Source organism: Nycticebus coucang, chromosome 13 (assembly GCF_027406575.1).
Source record: "Nycticebus coucang isolate mNycCou1 chromosome 13, mNycCou1.pri, whole genome shotgun sequence".
Classification (NCBI taxonomy): domain Eukaryota; kingdom Metazoa; phylum Chordata; class Mammalia; order Primates; family Lorisidae; genus Nycticebus; species Nycticebus coucang.
Genome location: NC_069792.1, coordinates 59,472,899 through 59,491,657, shown reverse-complemented (window position 1 = coordinate 59,491,657; position 18,759 = coordinate 59,472,899). Strand labels below are relative to the sequence as shown.

Here is an 18,759-nt window from a genome sequence, read left to right as displayed (position 1 = left end):
AAAGTGTTCAAGGTTAGCAAAGACTGGCATAACCAGCCATGTCACATGGAGGCCTCCCTCTCAGGTATTGAGTAATTTGCCAAAATCTCTATACAGACTTTCAGGAGGAGCTATATGTTTCTTAGAAATATTAAAATTAAAAACAAAGTGAAAAAAACTGAGCTAAATTAAAAATACAGAAGAAAGTTGTATTTGATATGGCTCCTAATAGACTGTCATCCTGGTGCATTGTTGGCACAACAATACAAGGAGCACAGGTTACGGGAAGTGGCCGCCCACCCTGGTGCCCAGGCCTCACCGCTAATGACTAAATGGTATTCAGAGCACTCTGCAGATTCTGAATTGATGATGTTTTAGACATAGTTTAATTCTAAAGACAAAAGCATAGATTGTATGCTATTATCAGCTTAAAAGAAACTGAATGTTGAATGTAGTTTCATTTTTCCTGAAAATCTGTATTAACTCTACCTGTACTCCTTATAATTGACAATTGTTATATCAGAGAAATAAAGAACTGCTATCTTCTGACCAATCTCACTATGTCCCTCTTTAGTTTCCGCTCTTCGCCCTCAGCCGTCACTATTTTCTAGTTTACATTTGAGAATACGGTATTGGATCTCCTATTGTTCTAACTGGAGGGGTGTAAACGGTCTTTTCAACTTTTTTTTTTTTTTTTAAGAAAAAGAAGTTTCTTTCACTGCTATTCTTAAGACAACTCCTTGAACCATGTTTGAGAAGAGAGGTACAGGCCAAGATCATCACAGCTGCCGGCAGCTCTAACCCTGACAGCCCTTGCGTTTCCTTGTCAATAATAATTTACTCACATTAATATCACTACCCATTTACTAGTAAAATATCTGCCAAAATATATTTTATTATACACACGAATTTATTGAACACATCCATTTGGAAAGCATTTTTCACGTAATCAGAGTAGTCATGAACAAAATGCACTTCACTCCGTTTAAAAAGTTCAATATTAAAGTCCACAATTGCTGGTTCTTACAATGTTAATTACTTCACACCTGCCACTTCCATATAATGAAATAATTAGCTGAGAAATTATATTTGCATTCTCAACACTTTGTACAATGGGAATGTCAGTATAATTAGGCATTCACTACAATTTTAGAGAATTTAGTGAATATTTTTTCTTTCCCTTCATTTGTTCCATTCTTGTCTTGGTGATACAGAAAAATATGTTTAAATAGAACCTTTTGAGGGAAGCCATCACTACAGTATGCCACATTAAGGTAACTGCCTAAAAGATGAGAAGGTGGTCAAAATCTTTCTGCCAAATTCTTTGGAAACCAACAGCTTTAGTTCCTTAGGTGCCAACAATTTGTTACACTCTTGAATATGCCTTTCATTCTTATTTTCCTTTCCACTTGTGTTGTATGAGATTTTGGCAGGCTGAACAATCCAAGAGGCGCAGCTCTTGGTCACAGCCACCTTTCACTGAAGAACACAACCCATCCATTTTGGCAAGTGCAATTTTCAATACATTCGGAAAACAATTTGCAAGAAAAAGTATTAACAAACTGAGCTCTGAATTAGAGTCTACTCCATAAAAACAAAAACAAAAACAAAAACAGAACAAGTGAATCATTGGTGCTTTGAGTTTAGTTTGCAAATAATGTTTAATTTCTCTTTTGCAATTCACAATTCATCCCCGTGTCCCAGTTCACTTATCCTTCCTTAGGGCTTTCATGCAGAAACTATTAAGGGAGGTCGGATTAAAGGACATTAACTTTTTCAGACCTATAACTACCTTCTTTTATAATTATTCCTCCAGTCTTAAGTCTTTAAGTTGTATCCTTAAATTAAGCATCCACTAAGTGGACCTGGCCAGGTATATTCTCATTGTCTGATAATGTTAGAAAATAATGACACAAGTGAAATTGCTGTCCTTGGAGATCTCTAAAAATAGCACAGGCAGAGGTCCATCCTGGTGTAACCTTGTCTTTGGTGTATTAGGCACAGTCACCCTGAAAGAAGACGGCTGGACTCAATTCGTGGAGGATCGTCCCGTATTTTCCTGGGTGTCTAAGCTTCACACACGGAGAGAAGATGGAAGGAGACATATACAGACACTATTTCCATCTCTCAAGGGTCAGGGTTCTGTTCTCATTTTTCTTTTCTTTTAAGACTAAGGCAATGGGAAATGTCTTGGGGTGGTATCCTGGGGACCTCTGATCTAAAGATAGTATTTTAAACAGTGGAATTATTATTTATTTATTTTTTTGGTTTTTGGCCGGGGCTCGGTTTGAACCCGCCACCTCCGGCATATGGGACCGGCGCCCTACTCCTTGAGCCACAGGCGCCACCCAACAGTGGAATTATTTTAACATGTATTACTGTGCAAATAAGTTTCATATCATTAGAAGATCTCTTTGAAATTTTAAAAAATTTATCTATTGTTTACTTAAAACTTTAGTTAGAAATGCCCCACATTAAGGGAAAATTACACTGAATTTTGAGGTGTTTTTGGCTACTTAAAAAAATCATTTAGAGAGTTAACTTCAGGAATAAATACAATTTTTTACTTTTATACTCTCTAGAGAAAGTGCCAATATAAAATATTGAGAATTACTAGCAACAACTGACATCTGGGTGGTCACATAATATCCCTTGGCATTTTACTCCAAAATTCTGTTCTGTATGTATTTTAAATTAAGTACCTTGAAGTGACTTCTCCATCCATCCATCCATGTATTACCCATTATTCTGCATTCCTGAATATATTGGTGAGTATGTATTCAGTCTATGACAAGTGGGTACACATCTATATTTAAGATGGGTGGCAGAGAAGTACATGGTAACAGAAGTCATTATGCTGATGTCTGGAGATAGGAGATCTAGGTCAAGTTCAGATTCTAGACCTCATGGGTAGGGCTCGGCAACCTTGGGTACATTCTTCACTGCTCTGAGCCTGTTTCCTCATGGGTGAAATAAGGAAAACAGTACATGGTTTGGCATCTCACTATCAGTGAGACATTATCTATGAAAAGGTGATTTATAAACCATCATATGGATGAAAGAGATTATAATGATGTCTTCTAAGAGCTTGTTACACATTTGTTTGGGGAATGGGATTTGTAAAAAAATGGCTCAGTAAGATGGTTTCTTTTCTCTCTATCTATGTCTATATGTCTATCCAAAAAATCTCTAATGCTAGAGATTACTTTCCCTTACATGGAAAAAATGGACAACTTTCACCAAGAGCTTTTCTGTCCACTATTATGTCCTCTTCCCTTTGACCTTTCCTAATTCAAATGACAAAACAGCTTGATTGCCTCCCATTTGGTTCTGTGAGGTATAAGAAAGTAACTTCCAGAGCTTTGAAGGGGAAAAAAATCATTCAGCTATGGCAGTGACAGCAGATTGGTACACGGCATCCATTCTCCCAGCCCTCAGTTAGCACCTGGTGAGTTGCCTGAAACATTTACAAGTATTTACCCCAGCGCTGCCTCTGATTTCAGGGGGCGATGCTTCTCACTGGATGAGTTTTATTAAAGGAAACTATAGAAATCCATAAAAGCAAATTATATTCCTTTTAAACTAGTAACAGAAATTCTGTTTAATCTCAAAAAACTCATGTTATCAAACCACTTCAAACCTTTGTTGAAAGGCCTTGTTAAGCTCTCTACACATTTGAATTGTTGTTTATACATGTTTTGCTGTGTAAGATATAAAAACTCTTTAGAAATTGATTTTAAGAAACTCTCCTTTAAGAGAATGCTGAAACCAAAGCAGTTTAGACAAACTGCTGGTTGTCAGGGGTAACCTCAGTTTCCAGAACGAATAATTACAAATGTGGGACAGGCACTTGATAAGAGTATGCGAGAGGGACGTCTTCTGAGAAAAAATTGGAAATAGAAGTTCAAATCTGTTTAGGAAAAAAACAATTATGCGTTTGAGGTGAATCAGCAGGAATTATAGATGTGAACCAATTGATAAGGAAATTAAAACCCAGAGCAAGACCAACTCTGTCAAGGGACAAATGGTACCTTTAAGACACCACGGGACTGGGAGGTGAACACCTTTAGAAATGGCTCAGTAAGACCAGTTCCAGAAAGCAAGACAAAGGGCTTCGACACACAGTCACTCGGGTCACATTCACAGTCATGTCGGCAAGGCTGCTGTTCAGTTCCCCACCTAATCTGCAGCCCTGGACGTAACATGGTTTCAGTACTGTCTGCTTACCTTCTGGACTCTGCTGCTTCTCAGAGTACAGAGTGAGTTCACCACTAGGAGCTGCTTCCTAGCATTGATCTTGCAGGCGGCCCAACCAGCTATTCTGCTCATTCACCTCTCAAGTCATCTTAGACAAACCATTTTTTGATGTTTATACCTTAGTGTCATGGAAGGACTGGAAAACCATGATAACCAGAAGTAGAAGATAAACTTCCAGAAGGAATATTGATTACCAAAGACCTAACGTTCAGTGGATCTCTTGGGAAAAGCCTCTCCCAGATAATGATTCATTCAGGTTTAAAAAAGAAATACTGTAAGCAAAACACAGCCCCGGCCAAAAACCACAAAAAAAAAAAAAAAAAAGAAATACTGTAAGCAAATCCAGGGGTAAATTACAGCTTGCTTAAGCAACAAATGGTAACTGCTAAGCCTTGGTAGGAAAGTTGCCGACATGTATTGGAATGTTCATTTCTTTGAAAGACCCTTTTGTCTGTGTGAACTTTCAAAAAAGATATTATGTATTTTAATACATAGTATGTATTTGGGGGATACATATTTAGTCATCTTAATATAGTGTTCTGCTCTTGCTTGAAAAATATTAGAGAAGGATCTTAACCTCTTCCCCCAACAAGGTAACCACGCCTGTGTACCTGGGCCACGGCTCCCTGGGCTGCAGCTCAGGTTCTAGGTGACCTGCTGATGGCGTTCTCTTGACCAAATAAGGGAAAACAACTGCAATCTCCTCAGTGCAAAACTCACTAACAACAGTCATAGTATTAGCCTACCAAGATACAATCTCAAATGCTAGAATTCCATCTTGTGTTACAAATCTTTCACCAAAAAGCTATGATTGTGAGATTGAAAAGCCCTTCAAGAATGTTTTCTAAATTACTGCCCCAAAAAGGTTTGGAACAGTGTTCAGCGGAGTATCTGGCCTGCCTTTTTTTCCCTTGTAGATGAAGGTTCATTGGCACACAGCCATGCTCATCCATCCAGGTTGTCTATGACTGCACTGCAGCGGCAGGGGTGAGTAGAGAGACAGCATAGACTGCAGTCCTCAAAAATCTTTACTATGCTTGACCTTTAAAAAAAGTTTACTAACTTCTGGTTTAGAAGACAAAAGGGTAGAAGACGGATCCAGTTGAATTAAAATAGTTCTAGTGATTGAAAAATGGTTTGCTGATTCTTAACTTAGTAAGGACCAAGTACTGTAATGGGATAATTTAGTCCTAAAGGCTCTGACCCACGGAGGTAGGTCACTTGTGAGCCCGGGGCATGACACCTCAGTTCAGATTTGCATGTCCTGGTGCACCAACTGGATTTCCTCAGAAGGACCAGGCACTAGATACACTGTGGGAACTTCTTGGATAGGTCATGACTTAGTTCAGAATAGGAAGGCAATGAGGCAGAAACTATCTGTACCAGTAGGCAATCTCTAGTAAGCTACTAAAACAGACAAAACTCCATGGTTTCAGGAGTGAAGGATAAACACCATCCACAATAATTCACAATAAATCTCAGTGTTGTGGCACAATGTTCTCAGAACCAACCTTAAAAGGCAATTGCTTTATTTGAATTGGTAATGGAAACAGAGAAATTACAGTATTGTTCTTGAGATGTACTGGGCTGAAACCAACACCCAAGCCTAACTTAACTATGATCTAAAACCAGGAGGCATTCAACAAAAGATATTACCCAGAATGACAGGCAACGTCTTACTGTCCTAGGAACATAGAAAAATTCGATTCTAAAAAAAAAAAATTCGATTCTAGGTGTTATTATCTTTTTACTTTAAACCATTTCTTTTCTCTTATGTAGAAAAAACAATAAAAGACAGTTAAGAAGGATGTAAAGAGAGATAAAGAGGTGAGTTGAAGCCGACTCATGGTCAGTTACAAGCTGGCATATGATGTTCATAATATTGAAGAGAATATTTTGATAGCTCTGCCCAGCTATCATAATTATGATACATATATAAGATTCAGAAGTGCCAGTGCCATAGTCATAATGCAATTTTACACAAGAGAAAGCAAACAAATGCAAAAGACAGTCTTTTCTTTTTTTTAAATACAATCTATAAATTCTAATAAGACCCCTGAGAGCTCCCAGGTGTGCTGTACAAAGTATTTGAATGGACAAACTACAAGGGTTGCAGACCAAGAACACACTGAGAGAAATGGAAGTTAAACCAATTTTGTGATGTGCTTGACGGACTAATGCAATATCTAGGCACTGAAAGAAAAACACAGGATGCCTAGAAGCCCGGCAGTAATGATGGAGACAATAACCTCTGATTAGTATGCCTGTATTGCATGGGACATTAAAGATATAATAAAAGGCTGTGCTGGAGACACAGTCCAGACACAATTATGCCGAATGAAGACATCAGCTCTATTATCTTTATAACCAGAGCTGAACATGAGTACAACATTCTTACTCTTGCAGCGTCATCCTCCTAAATTAACATTACATAGTGGCAATAGGGTTGGTAAAATAAAAATGCCAAAGAAGCACATTTGCCCAGATAGCATGAAGAGGCCTCACAAGCATTTCTAACATTTTCTTTTATTTTAGAATGAAACATGAAACCTAATGTGGGTTGGGAAGCTGGCAAGAACTTCACTACTCAAAGAAGCTAATGTATTTTATATTTACGTATGTAAGAGGAAATTTTGTTCCTCAGCATGACAACACGGGAAATTCTGACAAAATACCACACATATTCATTTTTCCTTTTTCTTTTTAGAGTTGGCTAGAGTTTGGATAGACTGATGTGTTTAGAATGGTCATACAACCCATCCCTCATTTAATAAAGCCTATTTAAAATATTGCCCTTATTAATGACTACCAGAACACAGCAGTGTTCATTAGCCCTGTAATTCAATTGCCAGAAGTTTGTGCAATAAATCAGGGGAAGGTTAAAATATTTTTCATGCCAGAGTAGAACATATCAATCTATTTTATTTGATTACCTTCTGTAATGAGGCTTTCTCAAGGCTAGATTACCTTACTCATTATAATTATGCCAGATCATATTTTTGCTTTAAGTGGAAAAGATTAAAAAATGCCAGAAATCCACTTGAAACTAATCTAGGATTTCCCCCCCTCCTTTGTACATTTCAGGACATGAGAAATGACATCCTGCTTTTCCTTCTAAGAGAAGAGAGCAACATTGTTCCCATGAAAAGTAGATTAAGCAAATGGCATCTGGACAACCCTCATTTTAGGCACTGACTTGAAAATTCAATAAAATTATCTATAATTTTTTTAAACTTCAAAGTTAACTTCTACTCTTATATATAAACTGGAGCATAATAATATGTGTTACCCTATGTAGTGACATCTCCTTCTAAGTGAATGCAAGTTAAATTCAATCAATAATGGAGTTCATACTTTTAAAAAATAACAATTTTATCAATAAGAATAGCTCAAAGTCATTTTCTGAAGTTTTTTCCTGCCTCTCTAGAATAACATTTTTTCCTAAGAGAAATCTACCTACGCAGGCCCTTTTGGGGCTCATCCTCCCCGGTTGGCTCCAGTTGAGTTCCAGCAGCCTCCAGGCTGGGCTCCTGGACGTCAGCTGTGGTTGTGAGCAGAATAGCATTTCTTATGTTCTGCTCTTGCCAGTGTTTCTCCAAATGGAAACAGGGTCACTCCAGCCACCATCATGCAGGGTAGAAAGGTCTTTGGCCCATAAGGCAGAACAGCAGAATGAAAATAGTCTTGAGGTAAAAAAGCAGGGAGGATGAAAGAATGGTGACCATTAGAAGTAGGGGCAGAAGTTTTCTTGTGACTCTCAGAACTTTACCTTAAAAATATAAAAGTGTGACACCTACAAGAATGGCTAAAAATAAAAAGACTAACAGTACCTCATACCGGGAAGGAAGGAGAATGACTAGGACTTTTGTATGTTGCTGGTGGGAAGGTAAAATGGTACATGTTTCCACCTCTTTGGCAGTTTCTCATATGCAGTAAAGATAAATATCACCTATCCTATGACTCAGAAATTCTGCTCCCAGGAAAGGAAACGAAATGCATATGTCTACTGAAAGATTTGTACAAAAATGTTCAGAGCAGCTTCATTTATAATAGCTAAAACTGGGAACAACCCAAATATCTATCAACAGAACATCTATGCTGCATTTATCCTAGATAATAAAGAAATTGTGGTTTCTGTGGTGGTATATTCGCAATAGAAAATTACTCAGCAACAGAAAGGAACAAACTACTGTTAATAATGCAACAACATGGATAAACCACAAAACCTGACGATTAGTGAAAAAAGCCAGACTCAAGATTACATACTGTATAATTTCATTTATAGGAAGTTCAAGAGCAGGAATAACTAACCTGTGGGGATAAAAAGTAGTACCTCTGGAGAAGTGGGAGATTGGTTAGAACGGGATGTGAGGAAACTTGACGTGGGTGATAATTACACAGGGAATCCTATTTTCCAAATAGGTTTTTCTGTATACTTAAAATCTATGCATTTACCAAATGCTACTTAAACCTCAGTAAAACACTGTTAGCATGAAAAATGAGTTACTTCTAAAAAAAAAAAATCAATAAACATAAGGCGCAAACAATGTTATACATGTGAATAATTCTCAAGTTCATGTGCTAATACAAAAAGAGACACAGAGATGGTGGGAAAGACTTTAAAACCAATAGAGAAAATTTTACATCTTTCAAAATAAGTGAACTATCTTTTTTTTTTTTATTAAGAGAAAAGTATGTATAAAAATCCTTTATGGGGCGGTGCCTGTGGCTCAAAGGAGTAGAGCACCAGCCCCATATGCCAGAGGTGGCAGGTTTAAACCCAGCCCCGGCCAAAAACTCCAAAAAACAAAAAAAAATCCTTTATGGGACTTTCTGCTCTGAACTGTTACCAGCATGCTAGATGGACTCCGGAGTAATTTCTATTCTAGCTGACTCCAAAATAAAGTGGAAAATCTCAACATTTTCTGTCTGAGTTATTTTACTTGTAACTACCATCAAAATGTTTATAGATTGTTTTTGAACAAAATTTGGTTTCTTTGAAAAGAATGCTTTAGACGTTATAATAAACTTGCATATGAATCCCCGAATTTGTACAGAAACCACACATAGCCTCCCATATTTCACGATTTAGTAAATTGTTTGGTAACTTTTTAGTAAATTTAATGAATTTCAGCAGTTGTTATAATAATTGTGCTAATGTTTCAGAAGAAAGCATAATAATGACATAAAGGTATTGATCTGAGTACAATTTGGAAGTTGGTTCGGCAGTACCTTTTACTATACAATTTAAAATTTCTTTAAGTTATATTTTTCTATACACATATTAATAAAAGTACATTATAAACAAAAATATATTTGCTCAGAAAAGCATAATGCATATCAATGCTAATTTTATTTCCTCAAAATTAAGCTAACTATATCCATTAAAATAGCTTTTGTAGAACTTTACAAAGAATACATTCAGAGCAACTGAAAGAAAAAATAACGCTTTTCTAAGTACTGTCTCCATAGTTGGTATCATATAAGTTTAGCCAACTTTACCATTAAACTCTACCAAATAAGAATTAAAAAAAAGATTATACACTCAAATTCATATTATTACAAAAATATCTTCCTGCAACATACTTACATTGGAAAATATTTGGCTCCAAACAAAATTTACAAACTATCTTTTAGATCATTTAAACCATGAAGAAATTATTGTATGGAAATACAGTAGAACCTCTGTAAGTTGACCACCCAAGAGCCTGTGACAAACTGGTCAACATACGGAGGTGGTCAATATAAGGAACTAGGTCCCTGTACTGATACATACATATGATGCATCTCTGATATATGAAAATAAGGTCAACTTGAGGTGGTCAATGTAGGGAGGTGGTTAATTGTGGAGTTTTTGCTCTAATGTGAAAACATTTTCTGACTTTTATCAGAATATACTAGGGGTCAGCAAACTTTTTCTGTAAAGAGCCAGATAATTAATATTTTAAATTTTGCTGGCCACATGTAAGCTCTGTTGCACACCTAGCTAAAAACATAAAACCCATTCTTAGCTTGAGGTCTATACATAAACAAGTGGCAGGCTGGATTTGGCCCATAGGCCATACTTTGCTGATTCTTGACAGAGATCACTAACAGCATAAATGTATCATAAAAAGGCCAGCAGTTATGAAAAAAGCTCAACTCTTTTACTTTTATAATCTCTAAACTAGAGCTTCCCGAATAAAATTTTTGTTCCTGTGCAGTATCAGCCACACCAATGCAAAGGCACACCTTGGACCCAGGACTCCCCATATGAAGGGGAACAGCTGTCCCTTCTCTTCCTTCCTAGTTACTTACTGAAATCCACTTTCTAATCAGATCTTGAGTCCTTCCTCATGACTAACATGTCTTAGGGATTTCTCCCTTTTCTAACTCCTTTACATTTACTGTGCTAAGACTTTACACCATCCAGTATATCGTTGGTGATATAGAATCCTTTGTAAAAATAAAACAGTTTAACCGCAAATGTTCTTGTGATAAAATGACTTGTTTTCTTTTGGGTGGAAACAACTCAGGAGCCCATCAACCCATCAACAGATTAATAAACTGTGATATATGCATACTATGGAATACTATTCAGCCATAAAAAGATGAAGAGTTTGCATCTTTTGTATTTACCTGGATGGATTTAGAGAACATTCTCCTAAGTCGGTGTTTTTGAACCTCTTTTATCTCACAGCACACTTAAACTATAGTTAAACTTCCTGGTACACTTAAACTATGTTGAGCAAAAAAAAAAAAAAAAAGAGTAAAGAAAAGAATATACTTAACTGTGCTTTGAACATTTTTCAAAATAATTTAATTAATTATGTTGAAGATTTTTGCAGCACACCTAAGATGATCCTCTCATGGCATACTGGTGTGATGCAAAAATCACTATCCTAAGTATCTCAAGAATGGAATAGCAATATTCCCATGTACACCACAGTACTAATCTGAAAATGGCAGACTGACAACTACAGGCCCACATGAGAGGAAAACACCAATTCAAGAAGGGAAGCAGGGGGAGAGGGCTCGATTAGTTCCCACCTATCAGGTACAAGGTAGGGGTAGATGGCACACTTCCTGGGTGAAGGACTCCACTACAACCCAGACTTTGGACTTTACCTTGCAGACGCAAACAATGTCACCTAATCACATGTACCTTTGTACTAACCTGTGATAAAAAATAAAAATAAGTAAATAATAAATAAATAAAATACTTTCAGTAAATAATTTAAAACCTCATTTTATATTGTCTGATATACTAAATTTCTCGTGTGTAAGTTTAAAGTTACTTTCAAAGTAGAATGTAAGGTCCTCACAGCCAAAGACTGACCTCTACTTTTGTGTGTGCTGATTGGAAAAGGCCTCCTTTGGTAGTGGTGGTGTGAGTACTTTTAGGCAGCTCACAGAGCTGTCTTTTTGAGCACCATGGGAGGTGAAGGCCTCAGGGCAACTGGACTCCTGTTTAGTCGGAAGTGTTTGAGAAATCAGAACAAAGTGAGAGGAAGTTCTTAAAGTGGGTCAATGCTCCACCAACGTGCACTTCCCTTCTGCAGAGTAGAGCTGTTGCTAAGAAGTGGCTGCCTAGCCAGGGTCTGTATTTCGTAGCCTCTCAAGCAGCTGGACTATGTGACTAGTTCTTGCCAATGGAATGTGAGAAGAAATGATGTAAGCTGCTTCCAGAACTGTCCCATAAAAACCTCCCACCATCCCCCTGCCTGCCAATCAGAGGTCAATACTTGAGGCATTTTAAAAGCCATGTTGCTACAGAGTCTGCCATCTTGGATCCTTGAGTAACTATAGCACAGAGCCCTACTGCAGAGTGGGTGTTAAGTGAGCAAGGAATAACTTTCTACTATGTAGAGCCACTAACATTTAAGGGTGTATTTGTTTCAGCAGTTAATTATTACCTGGAGCAAGCTGGACCTTGTTGGACTGTCGGCTGGCATTCAATAATCCTATAGAGAGGCCTAAAGACAGTCTAATTTATCCCCTTTGATTTGTGACTTGCTTATTATAATTACTTTAAGTTGAACTCAGCCATCCTAGATACAATTAATTATAATCTTGACAATGTCAATACCAACATACTGATCATAAGGATACAGAATAAGTCCTTTGAAATTGGCTGTATCTTATAAAACATGTAGGATGTCTTTTTTTTATGAAGAGATGAAGAACTACTCTAAAACAAAAAGCTTATGTTGTCCGTTTCTGGAATTTCTTCTTCTCATCCTTGAAAATGCAGTGCAGACTAGCTACTGGGATGAAGGCAGCGCGGATATTAAGATAAATCAGCTCTGTTAATGTGATTGCACATCCTTTGAGTGTGTATATCCCTGTTAACCTCTTTGAAATTTAAAATCCAGTCATTTATGACTTCATCCATGCATTTTAGAGGGCTACAGTGAAACTCAAAATCTTATAGAGAAACACATAATATACCTTCTTTTTTCAGATCCTAGGAATTTCAGTGGTAAGGAAATTGTGAACCAGACCCATTGCAGTTTAAATTCAATTTCTTTTTTCTGGGAGTAGAGTATATTATAGTGAACAAAAGAGCTTTAGGACAGTTTTCTTTTAGGTATTCTGTTTTATATAAAGCCCCAAATGTAAAGAATTTTAAAGCTCCTCCTTAAAAATAATGCAGCTACTCTTCTTGTCCTGAGGATGAAGTCCAAACTTCTAAGCATGATTCACATGCCCTTGTTCAGACTCTTGTTCACCTCCTCACTGCTTGCTCCCCACTTGTGTGCATCTTGCGTCTTTGCACCCAGGCACTCTGAATCCCTGTTTCCCCAGCATGCTCTGTCCTTTCTTGCCTACTGCCTCTGCCTTGGCACATACAGTTCCCTCTGCCCAGGGGCAGCGATCCCTCCTCCCTTCTACTCCTTTTCCTTAACTTCCTTCTGGGCAGTCTTCAGGTCTCAGCTTAGATGTCGTTTCTTCCTCATAGCTTATTCTGACTGCCTTCCAAAGCCAGGTTAGGTGAACTTCTTGTGTCTGTGTCTGTCGTCAATACCTTATTCTTTATTGAAGACTTTCTATGTACAACCTTGTATTATAACTGAACATCAGCCAGTCTTTCTAAGGTCAGGGTGAAACTTTTTAATGATGCTAATGCTAAAGCCTAGCATTGTATGTGGAACATAGTAGGTGTTCAGAAAATATTGATTGAATGTTGCTGAATCCAGGACAACCCTTATCTGATATTTTAGTCTACCACAACATATAGAAAATGATATCACTGACCCAACCAACTAAAGGGCACTTGTCTTAAACGATCCTATCCTCAGGGTTACCTGAGGCCAAAAGAACTAATATGGGAAGGGTGGGGTATTAGGCATAGGTTGTCTTTTGTATAGTAAAGAATTATAAATTATATTCAGTGACCAAATTCATAACCTTGAACTCATTATACTCTAACTGAAATAGGGTAATAGGAGACTGACTATAAACACAATTCACAAAACAAATAGATCCCTCTCTGATTTGGATAATTTCAGCTTGTAATATGTTTCTTCTAATCTGGACATCCAGGAGAAACAATTCTTGCCCAAACCCCATTGCTCAGCAGCGTGTCCATTGCTTTGGGAATCCCTTCTGGAAAAACATTTGACTTAAAAGATGTTCTTGGTATTGATCTCCCAGTTTCCCATCCTAAATGCAGTCTTGTACTTCTAATCCCTGTTCCCAAAATCACCTTCTTGCTTCAAGCTTCACTCTTGCCTAATTATAGTCAGTGTAAAACAAGCCTTCCTTCTCATTGCCAGCACAGGGACTTCCGGCTGCTGCCGTTCCTACCATCATCATGGTAACACTCCTGGCTGACTCCTCCAGGGTTTCCAGGAGGATTGGGGGCATTCGGTATGGGATAGAAAATGTTCACATGTTACGATTTTCTGGCCCACAGGGCAGCAGAGCTAGGGAGACTTTAAGAAAATGGCAGCATCTGCAGCTGGACTTTGTATTTCTACATCACAGTGTGTGGCCACCATCTGTGGACCTTTGTAATACCTAAGCTGGGTCATGTCATTTCTCTGGTCAAAACCTTCAATAAGCTTCACAACATAGCATTTTCAGTTCACCAGCTTTCTTGTTTACAAGGTTGGATGAAGAGGGCTTATACAGGGGTGTTTGCCAGGGTCTGTCAACCACAAAGTGTTACTGAAAGTCTCAATTACAGGGAAATTCAAAACTAAAAGCAACAATCAATGCTTTTGGCTTATACTGATATCATGCAAATGCACAGTAATGCATGGATGAGATTTTACCTTGTGCAACTGATAATACTGGGAAGCACCAACTCCACCTTGCTCCTCTGCAGTCCAGAGCACCAGGCGCAGAGTCCTCTTTGGACGCAGCCCTGGGAAAAATAACAAAATTAAAAACTGATACTGCGGCTGACTTTAAACTTTTAAAAACTGGCAGGGCCCCTCATCTGCACTGTGGAGGCAAGAGGAAATCAGAGGCACTCATCTTTCATTGGTTGGGCTTCCTGCCTCACGGTATGGCTGACCCAGCAAAGTGGCAACTTCGGGGCCAGTATCCTGGGCAGATTAATGGAGAAAGGGGTTGTGAGAAACACTATCTGTAGGCCAGTAAGTGAGCACCTCTGATCACATTCTTAACTGGATATCCTGTCCAGCAGGACCCAAGTGAGGGCCAAGTTCAGTGAGATATTAAATTATATACACAGATGAAGTTAAGAGGACCTTAAGCAGATCATGGGGTCTTCCAGTGATATTAATTGAAACCAAATCATATGAATCTACTTTTGAGACAAGGCATGTGGTCTAAATGTACAAGCAGAGCTAGCTGCCCATGGCATCCTCGGTAATACAATAACTGATAACAGTAGATGCAACGTACATGCCTATTCATGGCCAATTTCTTCTTCTACTTGGAAATACAAGGTCGTTCATTTAAGGCCAATTGAAAATTAATTGGATATGGATAATATTTATTTACTTTGTCAATGCACAGTGTGGTGGCAATTTATTGACCTGTGATATACAAATTTATATCCTGACCGCCGTCCTCGTTAGTATAGTGGTGAGTATCCCCACCTGTCACAAATTTATATCCTGGAGTTATTATTAGTTAATGGCAGGTCTGGCAGACCTAGAACCAGTTTTGAGTGACAAGGCTCAGTAATTTTAACTTCAGAGAAGCTGCTTTCTGAACTTAAAAAAATAGTGAAGCAGTATGCTAAAATTCCACTTTGTGACCATGAGTTAAAATCAATTCTGATTCGGACCTGATAATGTTGTTTTTAAAAAATAACCATCTGGGCCACCACTCTGGTCTAAGCCTCCACCACCTGCTGCTTGGATTGCTGCAGTTGCCTCCCAACTGGTCTCTCTGTCTCAGTCCTCACCTCTCTTCTGGTGATGCTCCTCACTGTAGCCATGAGGACCTTTGTAAAACCTAAGCTGGGTCATGTCATTTCTCTGCTCAAAACTTTCAATAACCAGAATCTAAGCTTCTGGAAGTCCGTAATTTATGCTTTTTAATTCATTCACGTCTCTAGTTTCCAGACTGCAAACAATGTTAAGTTCCCAAAATATAACTACTGAAGGAATAAATGAATGCAAAACTTGGCTTTGAATAAAACCAAGTTGGAATTACAATAAAATTCAAAGCCACTTCCACAGCCTGATATCCTAAAACTCTTCTCCTAGCTCATTTCCATGTAGGATGTTATATTTGACAAAGGCAGAAAGATCGGGAGAATCCTGCTATTGTTAGATGCTCTCTGTGTAACCACTGGGAGATTGAGCTATCTGAACTTCAGGCTCCTTAACTGAACAGTGGGGTAACATTATATGCCGACACCATAACTTTCATGGGGTAGTGATAAGGATTAAATGAGATGTGACAATGTACGGAATACAGCCTTGTGGCCAGCATGTAATCAGCCAATAATGAACTATAACCCCACACAGTGGGTATCCAGGCACAGGGCACACACTTGCACCCTGCAAAGGAGAAAGGATTTCTAAATGCCCATAGAAGAAATTCTTCCAAAGGCCTGTGAGCATCTGGCAAAGAAGAATCCTGGAGTGTCCACTGCTTGCTCCACAGTCAAACCACCTGCTCCATTGATGGTACAAACTTAGCAGTCTCTTGTCTGAGGAAGAAATCTAATCAGAATTGCTAATGATCATAATCTTTGATTTCTCTAAAAGAGATGTATTTAGTGTCAATTTAAATCAAATGACATTTTACTTGTAACCAAGGAAAAGAAAAGAAAAATAGGGTACCATTGCTTACGTTCTTCAAATAAAAATTCTAAACATTCTATAAATCCATAAGAAAAGGAAAAAATACTCTTTTTACATATCTCTATACCTATCAGTAAAACAATTCCAAATTATTCAAACGACAGAATTTGAGTAAGGATAGCCATGCAGCACAGGCTATAGAATATTCATTTTTTAAAAAGCAAATATTCTGGATATCCCTATAGATTTGGTGTGCCACGCTAAAGTTATTATCATGCAGGATTAGTCTCTTTCACATTACAAATCAGCCAGATGGCCAATGATGTCATATTAAGGTAATAAAGAAGTAATCAGTTTGAAGTGAGGGATGCTAAGGCCTCAGAAGAACAACAGCATAGCTGCTGGCATGGAGCAGGCCCTAAAAAGACCAACAGAGTCTCAGCAAGCCCTTGAGAAGGTCAGCGCCCCTCAGCATGGAACCCTGGCATCTATTTTCCAGAGTGAAGGCCAAAGAGGTTGGGAGGCCAGAGGTTTAGTAGATACCTGAGTCCAAAGTCTCTTTCCCCTCTGATTGTCCCTAAACCTATGAGGAATGTACGAGACTTCACCCAATAACTAGACCCTAAACCTAGAATGGAGTTTGGGCCCTCTGCCAATTTCAAAGCTCACCATGGATAGTGTGGGTGATGGGAAGGCACTGGCTACTGAGTCAGAAGGAGCTGATTTCATTCCTGGCTCTGCCACTCTGATTCTGTGAGGTTAGTGACCTACTTTCTGCAAGCATCAGTGTCTTAATAAAGAAAGTGGTAATTGTCTTATGGGATTGTTAAGAAAATTAAATGAGACAAGGCAAATATACATCAAGCACAGTCTCTGACACATAGTAGGTTTTCAAGAACCATTTACTGTCTTCTCTCTCCATCACTGTAGAGAACTTTCCAGTCGGTGCTAACAGTCACTAGGGAGAGCATGGGGGGAAACAGGAGCCTTAGAACGTCTTCGTCTATCCAGAATACATAACTCAGCTAAGGCAAAATGCAGACCTTATCTAGCCTGTAGGAAAACACATATCCTCTCTCAGTATGAAATACTCTCTCATCCCAACAGAGAGCCTACCCAAATCTAAATAAATCGACACAAGCTCCACAAATTTCCAATATATAAAATAATAGCAACAACAATAATAAAGCAATAACAGGGTGATAAGCGGTCAGTTCTAAGGAAGTAGTTGTGTGGGAGAACAGAGGTAAATGAACAGCTCAGCAGTACTCCTGGCCCCAGCTCTGGAGCCAGCTGGGCGCTATGCAGCACCTGTCCAAGGCAAACATGTAAAAGGAAGTCCTAGAATTGGAGGATGGAGGGAGAACCCTGTCTAGTTTTGGATGGCTAGGATTCAGGTCTCACTGAAGTTTTGTTAAAGAATAGCAATTAGTTCTCCCACAGATCTGCAGCGAATGCCAGAGAGATTCCTCGACCTGTTAGAATTTCTAGTAAGAACTCCAGATAGTGCAGCAAACAGTTTACAGCATCACGATTCTCTTCTAAAACAGTGATTCTCAACCTTCCTAATGCCGTGATGTATTTTCATTGTTACAAAGGGGTCGCAGCTATGATTTAATTAAAAAAATTAAACACACACACAAAAACAAAGGGGTCGCGACCCACAGGTTGAGAACCGCTGCTCTAAAAGAACATAAACTATCAAGGACATGTCAGAACTTGGTTTTGGTTTATGAAATATGACATACATGCATTTCATTTTCATTTTCATTGAGTAGAATAAAAGTGCTGGGGGAAGATAGTACAATTTCAGAAAAGGTGAAAAAAAATTTGGTTGGCCTTTTCTTTTTTATTCATTATCCTTAAATTTAAAGATGAGAGGGCTAAGAGATGACTGTCATTAAACTGATAAATTGAAAATGTCAGTTGACTATGTTACACTCCCAGCAAGGAGGGGCAAAGCAAAACAAACTTGACATTCAGTAAAAAAACTGAGATTAATCAAGCTTGTAGACAGCTTTTCCAAACCGTAAGTTCTTAAGAATACTTTGTTAACAAGGTGTATTTACATTTTTTTAAATTTCAGATTAAAATAAGGATACATATGATTAGGTTGCATTGTTTGCGTTTGTTAGGGAAAGTTCAAGTTAACAAAGTGTTTTGACCCCCAATGCCCATTTTCTATTCAGTTTCAAGCTCTCCAGAACTATGGAAACCACATATCTGTAATCTAACTTTATAGAGAAAACACTTTCTCTTATAGTAAACATATTCATTTTCCACATAATTGTGCTAGTTTACAAATACACTC

At 38.2% G+C, this 18,759-nt stretch overlaps 1 protein-coding gene across 1 annotated transcript in view; it reads right to left on the bottom strand.

Moving 5' to 3' along the window:
• CPQ (carboxypeptidase Q) overlaps positions 1 to 18,759 on the bottom strand; it is a 509,108-nt gene that overhangs the window by 109,404 nt on the left and 380,945 nt on the right. Inside the window, exon 6 of the mRNA XM_053559321.1 lies at positions 14,496 to 14,587. Within this exon, the coding sequence (XP_053415296.1) occupies positions 14,496 to 14,587 (92 nt within the window). The remainder of the gene's footprint in view (positions 1 to 14,495; positions 14,588 to 18,759) is intronic.